Genomic DNA, 16,914 nt, shown 5'->3' with positions numbered 1-16,914 from the left:
GTACTCTACAGGAACATGTACACCATGTAAAGCTTGTGCTTCAGAGATTACGTGACAACTCTCTTTTCGCTAAGTTGGAGAAATGCTCTTTCCATCAGAGGTCCATTCCCTTCTTGGGTTATATTATTTCAGAATCTGACTTTGAGATGGATCCTGCTAAGCTTTCCGCAATTAAGCACTGGCCTAGACCTACTACCCTTAGATCCCTGCAGAGGTTTCTTGGCTTTGCCAACTACTATAGAAAGTTTATAAAGAATTTCGCTGACATCACCTCTCCTCTCACTAAGAAGGGACAAGATTGTAGGAACTGGTCTATTCCGGCAGTACAGGCTTTTGAAACTCTGAAATCGGCCATCTCTTCAGCACCACTTCTCAGTCATCCTATTCCTGATCACCAATTTATCTTGGAAGTAGATGCTTCCTCTATTGCAGCTGGAGCTGTTCTCTCCCAACGAAATCCATCTACCAGCAAGATACATCCTGTGGCGTTCTTTTTCAAAAAGTTCAACCCTGCCAAATTAAACTATGATGTGGGCAACAAAGAATTATTGGCTATAAAACTTGCTTTGGATGAGTGGAGGCATTGGTTAGAGGGTTCTAGTCAACCATTCTTTATTCTAACAGACCATAAGAATCTACTGTACCTCCATACAGCTAAACGTCTCAATCCTTGTCAAGCTCGCTGGGCTTTGTTCTTTTCCAGGTTTAATTTTGTACTTTCCTATGTTCCTGGTTCTAAGAACTCCAAGGTAGATGCATTATCTAGGCAATTTCAGTCCTCAGAGTCTTCTCCGCTGGAAGCCGAACCCATATTACGTCCAGTCAGAGTTTTGGCTCAAGTAACCTCTTTTCCTGTACAGGCTTTATGGTCTGCTCAAAGCCGGGTACCGTCTTCTCACAAGCTTACTCCTGGAATTTTGTATGTACCCAGTGGATTACGTCTTAGGCTCTTACGTTGGGCTCATGACAATATATCTTCAGGTCATCCTGGAGTAACCAATACTCTGTGGAGACTGAAACAGCATGTTTGGTGGTCCACCATGAGGAGAGATGTTAAAGATTATATAGCCGCTTGTAGCTCATGTGCATCGAATAAACAGTCTACTCATCGACCCTTTGGATTGTTACATCCTCTTCATGTTCCTCAATACCCTTGGTCCCACATATCCATGGACTTTGTTACGGATCTTCCTGTTTCTGCTGGAAATATGACTATTTGGGTAGTGGTGGACCGATTCTCCAAGTCTGCTCATTTCATTCCTCTTCCAGGATTGCCTTCTGCTCAAAGACTTTCTGATCTTTTTGTCCTTCATATCTCTCGTTTACATGGATTTCCTTCTGACATTGTGTCTGATCGAGGTGTTCAATTTGTTTCGAAATTCTGGAGGTCTTTTTGAAAGCACTTTGGAATCAACATATCCCTTTCTACTGCTCATCATCCTCAGTCTAAAGGTCAGACCGAGCGGGTAAAACAGTCTTTGGAGTCTTTCTCAGACATTATGTAAACAATCACCATTCAAACTGGTCTCAGTTATTGCCTTTGGCGGAATTAGCTCATAACTCACACTTCAATTCCTCCTTACAGACCTCACCCTTTAAGGCAGCCTATGGCTTTGAACCTAGAACTTTTCCTACGATTAATAGTTCTTCTGAAGTTTCTGGAGCAGATCGTATCAAAAAGAATCTCAGTAACCATTGGCAACATATACGTAAGAATCTACTCTCTGCTTCAATAAAGCACAAAAGATTTGCTAACCACAGAAGGTGTAAGGCTCCTTTACTTCGTACTGGAGACAGAGTGTGGTTGTCTACCAGATTCGTTCGTCTAAAACAACCCTGTGCAAAATTGGGTCCCAAATACATTGGTCCCTTTCGAATTGTGTCTAAAGCTTGTTCTTCAGCTTATCGTCTGGCCTTACCTAAGACCCTCAAGATCCATCCTGTGTTTCATGCGTCTCTTCTCAAGCCAGTTATCTACAACAGGTACTCCATCAAGATTAAACCTCCTCCTCCGCTCTCTGTAGAGGGTACTTCAGAGTTCGAAGTCAGCCAGATCCCGGATTCCAAGCTACGGGCAATCGATTGTACTACTTGGTCCATTGGAAAGGTTATCCTATCATGGAGCGATCTTGGGAACCTGCCTCTCATGTACATGCTCCTGCTCTTGTCAAGTCTTTTCGTATTAAGTATCCTGCCAAGCCTGTTCGGGTCCCCCAGAGGGGTCCTTGAGGAGGGGGCATTGTCACGCCGCCGCCGGAGGTTCCGTCGGCTCTTCCGGCGTGTTTGGTTGCCGGGCAACGTATGCCTCTCTCTGGCCGTCCCCCCTGCTGACGTCAGGACCGGCTTCTTATTCTGGTCTCTCAATCCTCCGGTGCCTGATTGTTTTTTTCATTCCAGAGGCTATTGTGAGTACTCTCGATTTGTGGATTCCTGTTTCTGAACCCTTGCCTGAACGACTACGCTATTGCTTAACCCTCAAACTGCCTGATTACAAGTTGCCAAACTCTGCTTATAAGACTATCCTATTGCTTAACCCTCAAACTGCCTGATTACAAGTTGCCAAACCCTGCATATACGACTACGCTATTGATTAACCCTCAAACTGCCTGATTACAAGTTGCCAAACCCTGCATATACGACTACGCTATTGCTTAACCCTCAAACTACCTGATTACAAGTTGCCAAACCCTGCATATACGACTATGCTATTGATTAACCCTCAAACTGTCTGATTACAAGTTGCCAAACCCTGCATATACGACTACGCTATTGCTTAACCCTCAAACTGCCCGATTACAAGTTGCCAAACCCTGCATATACAAATACACTATTGCTTAACCCTCAAACTGCCTGATCACAAGTTGCCAAACTCTGCTTATAAGACTATCCTATTGCTTAACTGTCAAACTGCCTGATTACAAGTTGCCAAACACTGCATATATGACTACGCTATTGCTTAACCCTCAAACTGCCTGATTACAAGTTGCCAAACCCTGCATATACGACTACACTATTGCTTAACCCTCAAACTGCCCGATTACAAGTTGCCAAACTCTGCTTATAAGACTATCCTATTGCTTAACCCTCAAACTACCTGATTACAAGTTGCCAAACCCTGCATATACAAATACGCTATTGCTTAACCCTCAAACTGACTGATCACAAGTTGCCAAACTCTGCTTATAAGACTATCCTATTGCTTAACCGTCAAACTGCCTGATTACAAGTTGCCAAACCCTGCATGACTACGCTATTGCTTAACCCTCAAACTGCCTGATTACAAGTTGCCAAACCCTGCATATACAACTACGCTATTGCTTAACCCTCAAACTGCCTGATTGCAAGTTGCCAAACCCTGCATATACGACTACGCTATTGCTTAACCCTCAAACTGCCTGATTACAAGTTGCCAAACTCTGCTTATAAGAATATTCTCCTGCTTAACTCACAATCTGGCAGATTTCAAGTTGCTAAACTCTGCTTCATTGAACACGCTGAATTTAACCCTCAAAAGTGCCTGATTGTCAAATTACCTAATTCTTCCTTATTGACTGTTTGTTTTTGGTTCCCTAATATGAAGTATTACCTGCAATTATCAAGATTAACTTTACTCTTTCCAGATGACCCAGACCAACACTGCTCCATATCGTGAGTACCTTGTTTTATAGTAGTTGTCATGGGGTCACGTCCTGGATTAAACTCAGAGTGCAAGGGTGTTATTTTAGTTCGCCCTAGCATTTGGGTCTTCTTCTGGACATTACCTAACCTGACATAAATGTTATTACTACGTTTTAATTTGTGGGCAGTAATAATATCACTTCGTATTGATGTTAAGTATCAAAATTCATTACCAACAACCACAAAGTGTGTGAGTTTAAACGTTTCGATAACTCGGGGTGCACATATTTTTGGGATAAGAAGCTTATATTAAATTGTTCAACCATACAATTATGAGATACACAGCATGTAACTGATACTTTATATCACACTGTATCTTATAGGATCATATATGGAGTGTAGCATTGTGTTCCTCAAAGTCACCCAATCTTCCTTCAATATAATTCCTGGTCAGTGTAACAGATAGATAAATGATACTAAAGTAGAATTATGTAAGGTTAAATGTACTAAGTCAAATAATAGGTTGACTATGTTAAAACAATTTATAAAAAATACCCAAAAATGATTATTTTCATTCATGCCGTGTGGCATCACTGTATTCAGATTAAAAATCCATTGGGCTTCTTTTTTCTTTTCAGATTAAAAATCCATTGGGCTTCTTTTTTCAGCATAATCAGTTAGATCTCTCAGAATGTTTTTTTTTAAATTAATAGGATTTCTCATAGAACATGAAATGGAGAAACTTAATGAAATAACTAATGAAATTACAAAGATAAGTGAGGAACTCAAAACATATGAAATGAAAGAGGAATTTCAGAAATCATACACAAAAAATAAAGGCGAGGTTGAAAGGTTTGCCAAATTTATCTCTGATAAATAGGAACGTAAAATAGACAGAGATCTAACTGAATATGCTGAAAAAAACAGTTTACATGTGGAACCAAAATAGAATAGCAGGCATCGACTCAGACAAAGATTGTGATATGACTGACCCTGATAATTCAGATGACGAAATTAGACCAAAACCTTAAGAAACAAAATAACTCCTCATGGTAGTAAGGAGACCGTCCCTTTAGACATAGAACCCGTAGAGGGAGGGGCAGTAAGACCAAGAACAAGAAAACAGGTCAAATTCCATCAAAAACCCCAGAACAAGAAGAAACAAAACAGTCACAGTTAAATATCATTAATCTCTCAGACAGGACCTTAAGAGATTCACAAATCACTGTCCTCAAAAAAGTTCTTTCTTTTGTACCTACCCTCACCCTTGACAAGTTCGAGACTATTAAAGATGTCCATTTATCTACTCGCAAAATACTACTTCAGAAATATTTCTCCAGTAACACAGAAACTGATACTATCAATTCAACTGATATTTCAGCAAATAAAGATTTGATTTCTTTACTGGAAGAATCTTCTATGGTAAATTCTGATAATTTGACTATAGACACTAGTTGGCGTAGTGTTCTTAAAATAAAGTCACATTTTGTACCACCTAATAGTACTTCACACAATACCATCACTTTTTTGAACTTAGTATGTAGAGACATTGTTGCTTTATCTATTAACAATGAGTTAATGCACAATAATCTCTCTAGCGAAGAAACACATGCTCTCAAAGATCTTACCCAGTGGACAGATGTCCAAATTAAACAAAGTGATAAAGGTGGCAATATTGTTATTTGGCCCACTGCTATGTATACACAGGAAGTGTCATATATTAGACCTTCTACTTATAAATTCAGTATCGTTTTGTGTTCTTACTGTGCCTTTAAGGGGTGGTTCCAGTTCATTACTGCTACTTTAGCTGGATCTGCTCTGCATTCAGAGCTTGGTATTGTACTCCTATAGCTACTGTTTCCTAAGTCTCGCTCTTATGCTATTTCCAGATAGCTACCTTGTTATTGGATCCGCTCCAACATCCTTACTGTAACCAGGTTTGTCACTCTGAACATCCGGATCCGCTTCAAGCTTGCGGTGACGTCACACGCCAACTTGCTTCTCACTGCCGCCTTCGGTGAGTTCTCTGAAGCCTTGCAAACCCATTTCTCACTGTGAATAAGGTAACCTATTCAATTGACTTTAACTTGTACTGGAACCGCTTACATTGTCCTTTTGCCATATATCTAGACGGATTCTGTTGTTGCTTCTATGCATCTCTGCATAGATCTGACGTTCTGATCTTCCAGTCAGCATATAAGTAAGCTTACCATATCATCATCTCCACACTCTGTAAGGTATATTTCTGGTGTTATTACTACTGGTATTTTGCTGTATATTGTTGCCTCCTTCCAGCATTAGACTACTTCATGTGGTAACACCTAAATTAAGGTAGATGTCTTCCTTCAATTGTTATCCTTTTAGTATAACAACATAACCTGAAGAAAGACAACTACCACACATATAACCTTTGTGAACCTTTATGCATATGTGCAAATATATAATCTACAGTTGTGGTTCATGCTTAAACAGGTGGTGTGTATATGTATTTTAGGTTGAATGAACAACTGGAGTTCTCCAAGTGGATTTCAAACAAAACATATATATTCCTCTGCTCAAAGATAAGGAACCTTTACACAAATACTACAGGAAGCCACAAAACAACTTAAGGACACTAAAAATGATAAAAAAAAAGTGTTTTCAGTAACCCAACAGAAACATTTCTGAAGAAGTATAATTTTTTAATAAGCTCCGCCTTATCTGGAGGCCTTATTGATAAAAAGGAGTTCAAATTTTTAGAAGTCACACAACCTAAAGTTGCGACCCTGTACCTGCTACCTAAGATTCACAAAAATCTGTTGAATCCACTGGGTAGACCAATAGTCTCTAGTATTGGCTCTCTAACAGAGAAGGCAAGCAGGTATATAGACGCAAGATTAAGATACATAGTTGAGGCTTTACCATCCCACACACGAGAAACCATGCACATGCTAAATAAAATTGAGAATATCACACTAACCCCTTATTCTATTTTGGTGACGTGATGTTGAGTCACTATACACAAGCATTGATAGACAGTGGGGGTGCAAAGCTGTGTCCTACTACCTACAAAAGAATGAATCTATGTCTGATGAAATCAAAGAATTCATTGTGAACCTCTTAGAATTCGTTTTACAACATAATTATTTTGTCTTTGATGGTATATTTTATTTACAAAACATGTGGAACAGCTATGGGGGACTTTGTGCGCCCCAACGTATGCTAATATATACCTGGGCTGGTGGAAAGAAACTGTTGTATTCCATGAATCTATGGCACAATATGCCACACATATTACCCACTGGTCCAGGTATATAGATATCTTTTTTATTTGGGATGGTCCAAATGAACTCCTACAAGAATTTGTCACACTGCTCAACACAAACCTGTTCGGTCTATTCCTTACTATGGCAACTCATAAGACTCAAATAGAATTTCTTGATTTAACCATTAAAAGAGTTGATAACTCATTAGAGTCTGATACATACAGGAAACCTACTGCGACTAACAACATATTATATGCAGAAAGTTTCCATCACCCCAATACAATTAGGAGTTTACCGATAGGTGAATATTTGAGATTAAGGAGGAATAGTTCCACTTTAGAATCTTTCAAAAAAGCAGCAGGTGACTTAAGATATAGGCTTCTTCAGAGAGGATATTCAAGGAAATCCCTAGTTAGAGCATACAATAAAGCTCTAAATAGGAACAGACAGGAGCTTCTTATGCCTAAACCGAAATCAAATGACAACCCCCTCAGGTTTATTTCCACATTCACTTATCAAAGTGACCAGGTCTCGAAAATAATCAACCAGCATTGGCACGTCCTGCAAGCAGACGAAGGATTACAATCATTAATCCCTGTCAAACCGCTGTTCACTTATAGAAGAGCAAACAATTTAAGTAATTGCTTAACTACTAGTCATTTTGACAGAAATGCCAAAAACCTCCATTATATAAGGGTTCCATTGCCTGTGGCAACTGTAAAGTATGCCAATACATGATTAAAAAGAAATATATAGTGGATAGATTCCATTGAAAATGGACTATCAGAAACCACATAACGTGCAAAAGCACAAATGCAATCTATTGTGTATCCTGCAAATGTGACCTACTTTATGTAGGTATGACCACCAGGAACCTAGGGACGAGAATGACAGAACACTTAAGCAACATTAGAACAGCCAGTAAAGACCAGTGTAGACAAACATTTTTTACTACATCATAATGGCAACACTAATACATTTAAATGCTGGGGTTTAGAGACTATAAGATCAGGTATCAGAGGGGGCAGTACTGAACAGGCATTATTAAAAAAAGCCCAATGGATTTTTAATCTGAATACAGTAATGCCACACGGCATGAATGAAAATAATAATTTTTGGGTATTTTTATAAATTGTTTTAACATAGTCAACCTATTATTTGACTTAGTACATTTAACCTTATATAATTCTACTTTAGTATCATTTATCTTATTGAAGGAAGATTGGGTGGCTTTGAGGAACACAATGCTACACTCCATATATGATCCTATAAGATACAATGTGATACACAGCATGTAACTGATACTTTATATCTCATAATTGTTGTATGGTTGAACAATTTATTGTAAGCTTCTTATCCAAAAATAATATGTGCAACCTGAGTTATCGAAACGTTTAAACTCGCACACTTTGTGGTTGTTAGTAATGAATTTTGACACTTAAAGGGCCATAATACCCAAATGTTGAAACACTTGAAAGTGATGCAGCATGGCTGTAAAAAGCTGACTAGAAAATATCACCTGAACATCTATGTAGAAAAGAAAGATATTTTACCTCAAAAGTTCCTCAGTAGCCACCTCCCATTGTAAAGTATGTCTGTCCTGGGACAGCTGAAATGATGAGCATCGTGCACTCTCATATTATTTCCCTATTCAGTGTAACAATGAAATCTCATGAGAGTTAGGTCAAATCTCATGAGATCACAGTAAAAGAGTTCATGACCTCAGCACTGCTGATTGGCTGCAGTTCATTTCTTCATTTTAATTTTTTTTTACCTGCAGCTGGGAGCAGCTGAGTATAACTTTTTACACAGAACTTACTCTGCTGAGCTGAGGAGATTGTGAGGTAAAATATCTTCCTTTTTTACATAGAGATGCTCAGGTGATATTTTCCTGTCAGCTTTTTACAGTTATACTGCATCAGTTTCAAGTGATTTAGCATATGAGTATTATGTCCCTTTAACCTTAATACGAAGTGATATTATGAAATAAATGTGATATAAAGTGATAAAACAGAATAAAATGATATATAGAGCTATAAATATATATTAAACCATAAAAATGTGTAAAGTTCATATAAGGATATATGGATTCTTCCTGAAACTCTTCAATCTTCTACTTGATCTCGTTTGATCCTCATGAAAAAGAGAAAATATGCCACATAGCGTAATTCTGTAACTTTGTTGCAGTGCAAACTGTGTATGTACAAATGATTACTCACATGGGATGGAGCTATAGCCAAGCTCAGGTAAAAGCGCACACCCACTTTTATACTGTTGGGCAAACAGATTCTTATACCGGATATTCAGATAAAAAGATTTATTAATATACAATTATAAAATAGCGTCACAAGAACTGCTGAAAAACCTTATACAAGAGGTTTTGGCAATACAATGTAGTAATTGCTCAATGCGAGCTGAGCAAAATACCAGAGACCGTGGTAAGGAGTGTAGAGACTGAACCACACAACCTCCCACAGAAAGTCCAGTAATTGTTGCTCTCCTTCTAGGTGTGCAGATACTTGGCAGGACGCCAGGGAACAGTAGATCCGACGTACGTTTCGCTAAAAATAAATATATCACATTTATTTCACATTTTTCTCCTCTGTGATACTATGGTATTTGTTATCACGAAGTGATATTATGATTGTGTTGAGGTTTATTACTGCCGAAAAATTAAAACGTAGTAATAATATTTACAGTGTATTTTGTAAAGATAATTAATCCACACCATCGTTAGTTTCGATTTTTATTCATTTTATGACATGACCATTTGATATACTAATTTATTAATTGTGATGCATAATAGTGTACACATAATATGGGATAATTCACAGGCCAGTGACCAAAGAATATGAACTCGTGAATATGTGCACATAAATTTTCATTCATAAACCGGTACACGATTTTCCTCTCCTTTTTTTTTTTTGTTTGTTTGACAACCAATCTATTATGACAATAATACACATAGGTACTTCCCAATAAAAGGGATATTTCATTGTTAATATAATATATGTTATTATCAAGAGAAAGTATGGGATGAATCAGGTTAGAAGATCAAGTTACTCGATATAACGATCATATACCGTCATCCCTCACTTGTCATACGTTAACATAATTGAGGATTGGAATTTTAATACAATGATGCCATACAATATGAATGGACATAATCATTTTTTGGTATTTTCATAAATTGTCTGTACATAGTCAACTTATTACCTGACTTAGTGCACTTAACCATACATAACTCCACTGTTATAGTGTCATTGATCCACTTGTCACACTGATTCAGAATTACACTAAAGGAAGATCATGTGACGTCTAAGGATCATAATGTAACACTCTGTATATGATCCTATAAGATACAGTGTGTATACAGTATGTCACTGATACTTTATATTTTATAAAAAACTATATAGTCGAACAATTTATTCTGAGCTTTTTATCCCAAAAATAATGTGCACCCTGAATTATCGAAACGTTTAATCTCACATAATTTGAGGTTGTCAGTTATGTAATTATATACTCAACCTTAAATATGAAGTGATATCAGGATGGTGTTGAGGCTTATTATTGCGGATAAATTAAATTGATGTATTAGTAACTTTTACAGTGTACTGCATAGAATATATCTCATGAACACCTTTCTAAGTTTCGATCCTCTCATTGCATTACATTGGCCTTTTGATACACTAAACCTGTTATTTGTGATGCATAATAATGTACACTTAATATGGGATAACTCATAGACCAGTGACTAATGAATGAGAATAAATTTGTAAACAAGTGCACATAAGTTTCATCCATTAACCGGCTCATAGTTTCCTCTCCGCTCCCTTGTCTGTTGTTTGACTAGTAAACTATTATAATCACAGTACACACAGGCACTTCTTTATAAGGGATATCTCATTGCGAATATAATATATATTATTTACAAGAGAAAGTGTGGGGTGTATTAAGCTAAAAGATCGAGTCATACGATTCAACGACCAAATACTTTCATCCCTCACTTGTCATCTGTGGATACAACCTATGACTGGAGGGTTAGAAGGCGTGTATTAAAAACCGTCAATGATTGGTTGAATGACATTACCCATGTGGTTTAAAAAGGAGCAGGTAGAGGCACTCGTCTTGTCAAACATTGCCCAAATTGTTACATTGAGAAAGGCTCAGTATTAAGAGCCGAAACGTTTGTTATAATAACACCTTTCTTTTTGGAGTATAGCGTTTGTTCTTACTTCATTTTTAACCTAGTGCGCTGTTTTTAACTGCTCATGGCACCTGGCGCCGATGATTCCTGCTATCGGCCAGGAATACAGGGGAGCAGGTTTCAGCGTCCTAGTTTTAATTAGTTTGGTGGTTTTGTAATTTGGTATCACTCATAGAGAGTAAAATTATTATTTTTTTTGGCGAGTATTTTTCACCTTCCTTTCTTTTATTGGTTATCAATAAAGGTTATATTTTATCTTTAGGTACTCTTTGCTGTGTATCAGCACAAATAGTTAACTTAGCTGGTCTTCACCAGCACATTTACTAGTTTCAACTGATTATTTAGTTGCTACTTAGCAGCTTTTGGTTGCAATTGATTAGGAATGAGTGCTATTTAACCCTTTCTTCGCCCATTTCTCTCCCCTTCCCATTATTAACTGAATGCAAGTCACTGACAGCCCCCTTTTGCCCACTGACACGTCCTGCTGCCCACTGAGTGTAACACACTGTCACGCCCTACTACCCACTGAGTCTAACCCACTGACAGGGACCTACTGCATAAGTGTAACCCACTGACATGCCCTGCTACCCATTGACTGAGTGTATCCCATTGACAGCGCCCTACTGCCCACTGACAACCCCTGCAGCCCACTGACTGAGTGTAACCCATTGACAGCGCCCTACTGCCCACTGACTGAGTGTAACTCACTGACACCCCCTGCAGCCCACTGACTGAGTGTAACCCACTGACAGCACCCTGCTGCCCACTGACTGAGTGTAACCCACTGACAGCACCCTGCTGCCCACTGACCAATTGTAACCGAGTAACAGCATCCTGCTGCCCACTGGCCGTATGTAACCAAATGTCAGTCCTATGAATACCATTAAGAAGTTTAACTCAGTAACAGCCAATGCTGCCCAGTGACAGCCCCTTGTTGCACTGACCATGTGCAACTCAGTGGCAGCCCCCTGCAGCTTGTTTAGCTTGTGAAGCACAGATATCCCCCTGATGCCCTTTGGCACGTGTAACCCAGTAAAAGCCCCTTGCAGCCTACTAACTGCACAATGACCCTGTGAAACCCAGTAACAGCCCCTGCAGCCTACTGATCATGTAACCCAATGAGTGCTATGTAACCCCTTCTTTGCCCATTTCTCTCCCCTTCCTATTATTAACTGAATGCAAGTCACTGACAGCCCCCTGCTGCCCACTAACACGTCCTGCTACCCACTGAGTGTAACCCACTGACACGTCCTTCTACCCACTGAGTCTAACCCACTGACAGGGCCCTACTGCCTAAGTGTAACCCACTGACATGCCCTGCTGCCCACTGACTGAGTGTAAGTCACTGCTACTCTAAGTCCCTGCTACCCATTGACAGTGTATCCCATTGTCATGATCCAGCCTAGAATTGAACCTGGAACCTGTTTCTATTTCTGCTGCTGTTCTTTCCCAGTCTGTTGTCTTACCTCTTTGCCACCAGATGGCTTGATCACAGGCTAAGAATATTGTTTTTTTCTGTTTGCTGCAACTTTGGCTCTCTGGCTCCACCTGTTTACCAGCTGAAACAAATCATATAATCAGCAGCCTGCTATAGCTGGGAGGTTTGTTTGCAGTTCTGGGCCTTGACATTGAGTGTTATACTCTGACATACCCTCTGGTCCTGTTTCCTGAGTGAAATACAGATTTGTTGGATTTCCTGGTGCCTGATTTCTGCTTCATTTTGTGACTACTCTTCTGGATATTCCCTTGGCACTGTATTTCGTTTTTGGACTGATTTCCTGGCAATTGATCTTGGCTAATCTCCTGATATTTCCTAAGGACTGCCTCAGGTACTTTTGCTTGCTTGGCACCTGTTACTACAGAGTTCCAGTGTGCAGTCTATGCAAGTTTTCTGTCAGTTATTACAAAGATCTGCATTCCTGCCTGTTACTACAGAGTTCCTGTCTACAGCATATGCAAGTATCCTGCCTGTTATTACAAAGATCTGCATTCCTGCCTGTTACTACAGAGTTCCAGTCTACAGCATATGCAAGTATCCTGCCTGTTATTACAAAGATTTGCATTCCTGCCTGTTACTACAGAGTTCCAGTCTACACCATATGGTTCCAGTCTACAGCATATGCAAGTATCCTGCCTGTTATTACAAAGATCTGCATTCCTGCCTGATACTGCAGAGATCCAGTCTACACCATATGGTTCCAGTCTACAGCATATGCAAGTATCCTGCCTGTTATTACAAAGATTTGCATTCCTGCCTGTTACTACAGAGTTCCAGTCTACACCATATGGTTCCAGTCTACAGCATATGCAAGTATCCTGCCTGTTATTACATAGATCTGCATTCCTGCCTGATACTATAGAGTTCCAGTCTACAGCCTATAGACTTTGCCTTATCTAACTTGCATATCTCTGCATTGCTAATTATCCTATCAATAAAACCATCACCTTTTATTTCCTAAAACCTTCTACCTGTTAAATTATGCCAAAAAGGAAAGACTCACGCAGACAAAACACAACTTTAACCCCAGAACCTGACACCTCTGCACAACAGCTCCTGAACCTGCTCCCTTGCAGAGTGTTAAGGCCATACATCGGAGCTTGCAGAGGTGTTATACTGACAGACCCTGTGGTCCTGTTTCCTGAGTGAAATACAGATTTGTTGGATTTCCTGGTGCCTGATTTCTGCTTCATTTTGTGACTACTCTTCTGGATATTCCCTTGGCACTGTGTTTCGTTTTTGGACTGATTTCCTGGCAATTGATCTGGGCTAATCCCCTGATATTTCCTAAGGACTGCCTCAGGTACTTTTGCTTGCTTGTTACCTCTTACTACAGAGTTCCAGTTTGCAGTCTATGCAAGTTTTCTGTCAGTTATTACAAAGAACTGCATTCCTGCCTGTTACTACAGAGTTCCGGTCTACAGCATATGCAAGTATCCTGCCTGTTATTACAAAGACCTGCATTCCTGCCTGATACTACAGAGTTCCAGTCTACAGCCTATAGACTTTGCCTTATCTAATTTGCATATCTCTGCATTGCTAATTATCCTATCAATAAAACCATCACCTTTTATTTCATAAAACCTTGTACCTGTTTAATTATGCCAAAAAGTAAAGACTCACACAGACAAAACACAACTTTAACCCCAGAACCTGACACCTCTGCACAACAGCTCCCAACTCCTGAACCTGTTCCCTTGCAGAGTATGACACCCATTGCCAGCGCCCTACTGCCCACTGACACCCCCTGCAGCCCACTGACTGAGTGTAACCCATTGACAGCGCCCTACTGCCCACTGACTGAGTGTAACTCACCGACACCCCCTACAGCCCACTGACTGAGTGTAACCCACTGACACCCCCTGCAGCCCACTGAATCAATGTAACCCACTGACACCCCCTGTAGCCCACTGACTGAGTGTAACCCACTGACACCCCCTGCAGCCTACTGACTGAGTGTAACCCACTGACAGCACCCTGCTGCACACTGACTAAGTGTAACCCACTGACAGCGCCTTGCTGCCCACTGACTGTAACCCACTGACAGCCTCCTACTGTCCACTGACTGAGTATAACCCACTGACAGCCCCCAGCTGCCCACTGACCAATTGTAACCGAGTAACAGCATCCTGCTGCCCACTGGCCGTATGTAACCAAATGTCAGTCCTAAGAATACCATTAAGAAGTTTAACTCAGTAACAGCCAATGCTGCCCAGTGAAAGCCCCTTGTTGCACTGACCATGTGCAACTCAGTGGCAGCCCCCTGCAGCTCGTTTAGCTTGTGAAGCACAGATATCCCCCTGATGCCCTTTGGCACGTGTAACCTAGTAACAGCCCCCTGCAGCCTACTAACTGCACAATGACCCTGTGAAACCCAGTAACAGCCCCTGCTACCTACTGATCATGTAACCCAGTGACAGCCCCCTGCAGCCTTCTTACTATGTGTAAGTTATTGACAGTCCCCTGCTACCCACCGACTTAAACCCAATAACACCCCCCTGATCCCCACCAACAGTGTTACCCCCAGATGCCCAATCGTAGCCCCGTGTCACCACTCTCACTCCAGGCACTCACCACTCATTGCTCCCGGCACTCTCAGGTAAACACAGCACTGACAGGAAGCCCCGCCCCGGACTGCAAGATTCGGCACCATACCCAGTGATACTAGCAGTGGACAAGCCGATCAGACCGAACGGGGGAGGACTAGCTTTTCTACGGACTAATAACACTACACGTGAGGTCAGCGCATTACAGAATTTATTCACTAGTATAAAAAAAATGTTGTATGTAACTAGCTGTGTATATATAGCAGGAAATCTATCTCCATTAAACACGTTTTGTTTTTTCAACTACCCCATAAATTAATGGAACTTTCCAAGTCAGGAAACCTTAGATGTATATGCCACGTGACAGCGATCCTGCCATGTGACAATGATCAGGGAAGCCCCTGGTTGTCCTGGCAACCAGACAACCAATGTGTGCATTAAGATCTCAGCCTCTTCGTAAAAATGAATGGTAACTTTTTGATTGTTACAACTTTATTTACATCTTAGTATTATGTCAATTATGGCAACATTTGATATTTGCTGATATTTGTTTTTAGAGTAATAAAACAGACAACTGAAAATGCACAATTAACTGAACATAAAAATAACTATCTTAAACAGCAGTTCTGGAGAAAAATAGAATTCTGGCTATTAAAAGTTTCAAAAGTGTTTCACCGTGCACCAGCATTTTGAACACAGCACTTGCTGAGAGAGCCTAAGGTGCTTGTGCAATCTGGTAAAGACTCAATTTATTAATTGCTGACATGATACAATCCCCACTAATGCTTGGAGCAACTGCAGTATTTAAAATAATGGTGCACCGAGAATATCTTTGTTTTACATGCACGTGCAGAGAAAAATGCTAACACCAAAACAGTGATAACTCTTACTAGAAGCATTTTATATTGCAAATATGTTTCTAGTTGTAATTCATCTATGTGCATTTATATTTTTACTGGAATGTCCCTTTAATACATTTTAATTAAAGTCAAAATTAAACTTAAAGGGACATTAAACCCCAAAAAAATATTTCATGATTCAGATAGAGAATACAATTTTAAACTACATTCAAATTTTCTTCTATTATCTAATTTGCTTCATTCTTTAGATATCCTTTGTTGAATAAATAGAAATGCACATCGGTGAGCCAATCACACAAGGCATCTATGTGCAGTGACTAATCAGCAGCTACTGAGCCGATCTAGATATGCTTTTCAGCAAAGAAAAGCAAGAGAATGAAACAAATTAGATAACAGAAGTGAATTAGAAAGTTGTTTAAAATTGCATGTTATTTCTAAACTATGAAATACATTTTTTGGGTTTAATGTCCCTTTAAATAATTTAGACAGAGCATACAATTTTCCAATATACTTATATTTTAACATTTGCTTTATTGTTTTCGAATCCTTTATTGAAGAGTAAACCTAGGTAGGCTCCGGATCAGCAATACGCTAAGAGAATTAAGCACATTTTATGATAGTGTGTACCTCTTAGCCTGCCAGTAACAAGCCTGTATATTTCTTGACTCTCAGCAGAGCCTGTAAAGTAAAAATTAAACTTAAATGGATTGGCTAGAGTATTACAATTTAAAAAAAAAGTTCCTATTTAGTTCTATTATCAATTTTCCTTAGTTCTCTTCATATCCTTTGTTAAAGATCATTCATAGGTGTGCTCAGAAACATGCACGTGTCTTTAGTCATCTAGGTGCAGTGATTGCAGCATTGTTTACTGCAGTGTTACAAAAGGTTGCAAATACTGCTGCCATAGACTGCCAAGGACATTTGCACGCTCCTAAGATCC

At 39.7% G+C, this 16,914-nt stretch overlaps 1 protein-coding gene across 1 annotated transcript in view; it reads right to left on the bottom strand.

The window, feature by feature from the left end:
• SNX29 (sorting nexin 29) overlaps positions 1-15,223 on the bottom strand; it is a 1,109,599-nt gene extending 1,094,376 nt beyond the window's left edge. Inside the window, exon 1 of the mRNA XM_053694493.1 lies at positions 15,143-15,223. Within this exon, the coding sequence (XP_053550468.1) occupies positions 15,143-15,221 (79 nt within the window). The 5' untranslated portion in view covers positions 15,222-15,223. The remainder of the gene's footprint in view (positions 1-15,142) is intronic.
• Positions 15,224-16,914: the final 1,691 nt, after the last annotated feature.

Source organism: Bombina bombina, chromosome 11 (genome assembly GCF_027579735.1).
Source record: "Bombina bombina isolate aBomBom1 chromosome 11, aBomBom1.pri, whole genome shotgun sequence".
In the NCBI taxonomy this organism is placed as follows: domain Eukaryota; kingdom Metazoa; phylum Chordata; class Amphibia; order Anura; family Bombinatoridae; genus Bombina; species Bombina bombina.
This window is presented reverse-complemented; position numbering and strand designations above follow the sequence as displayed.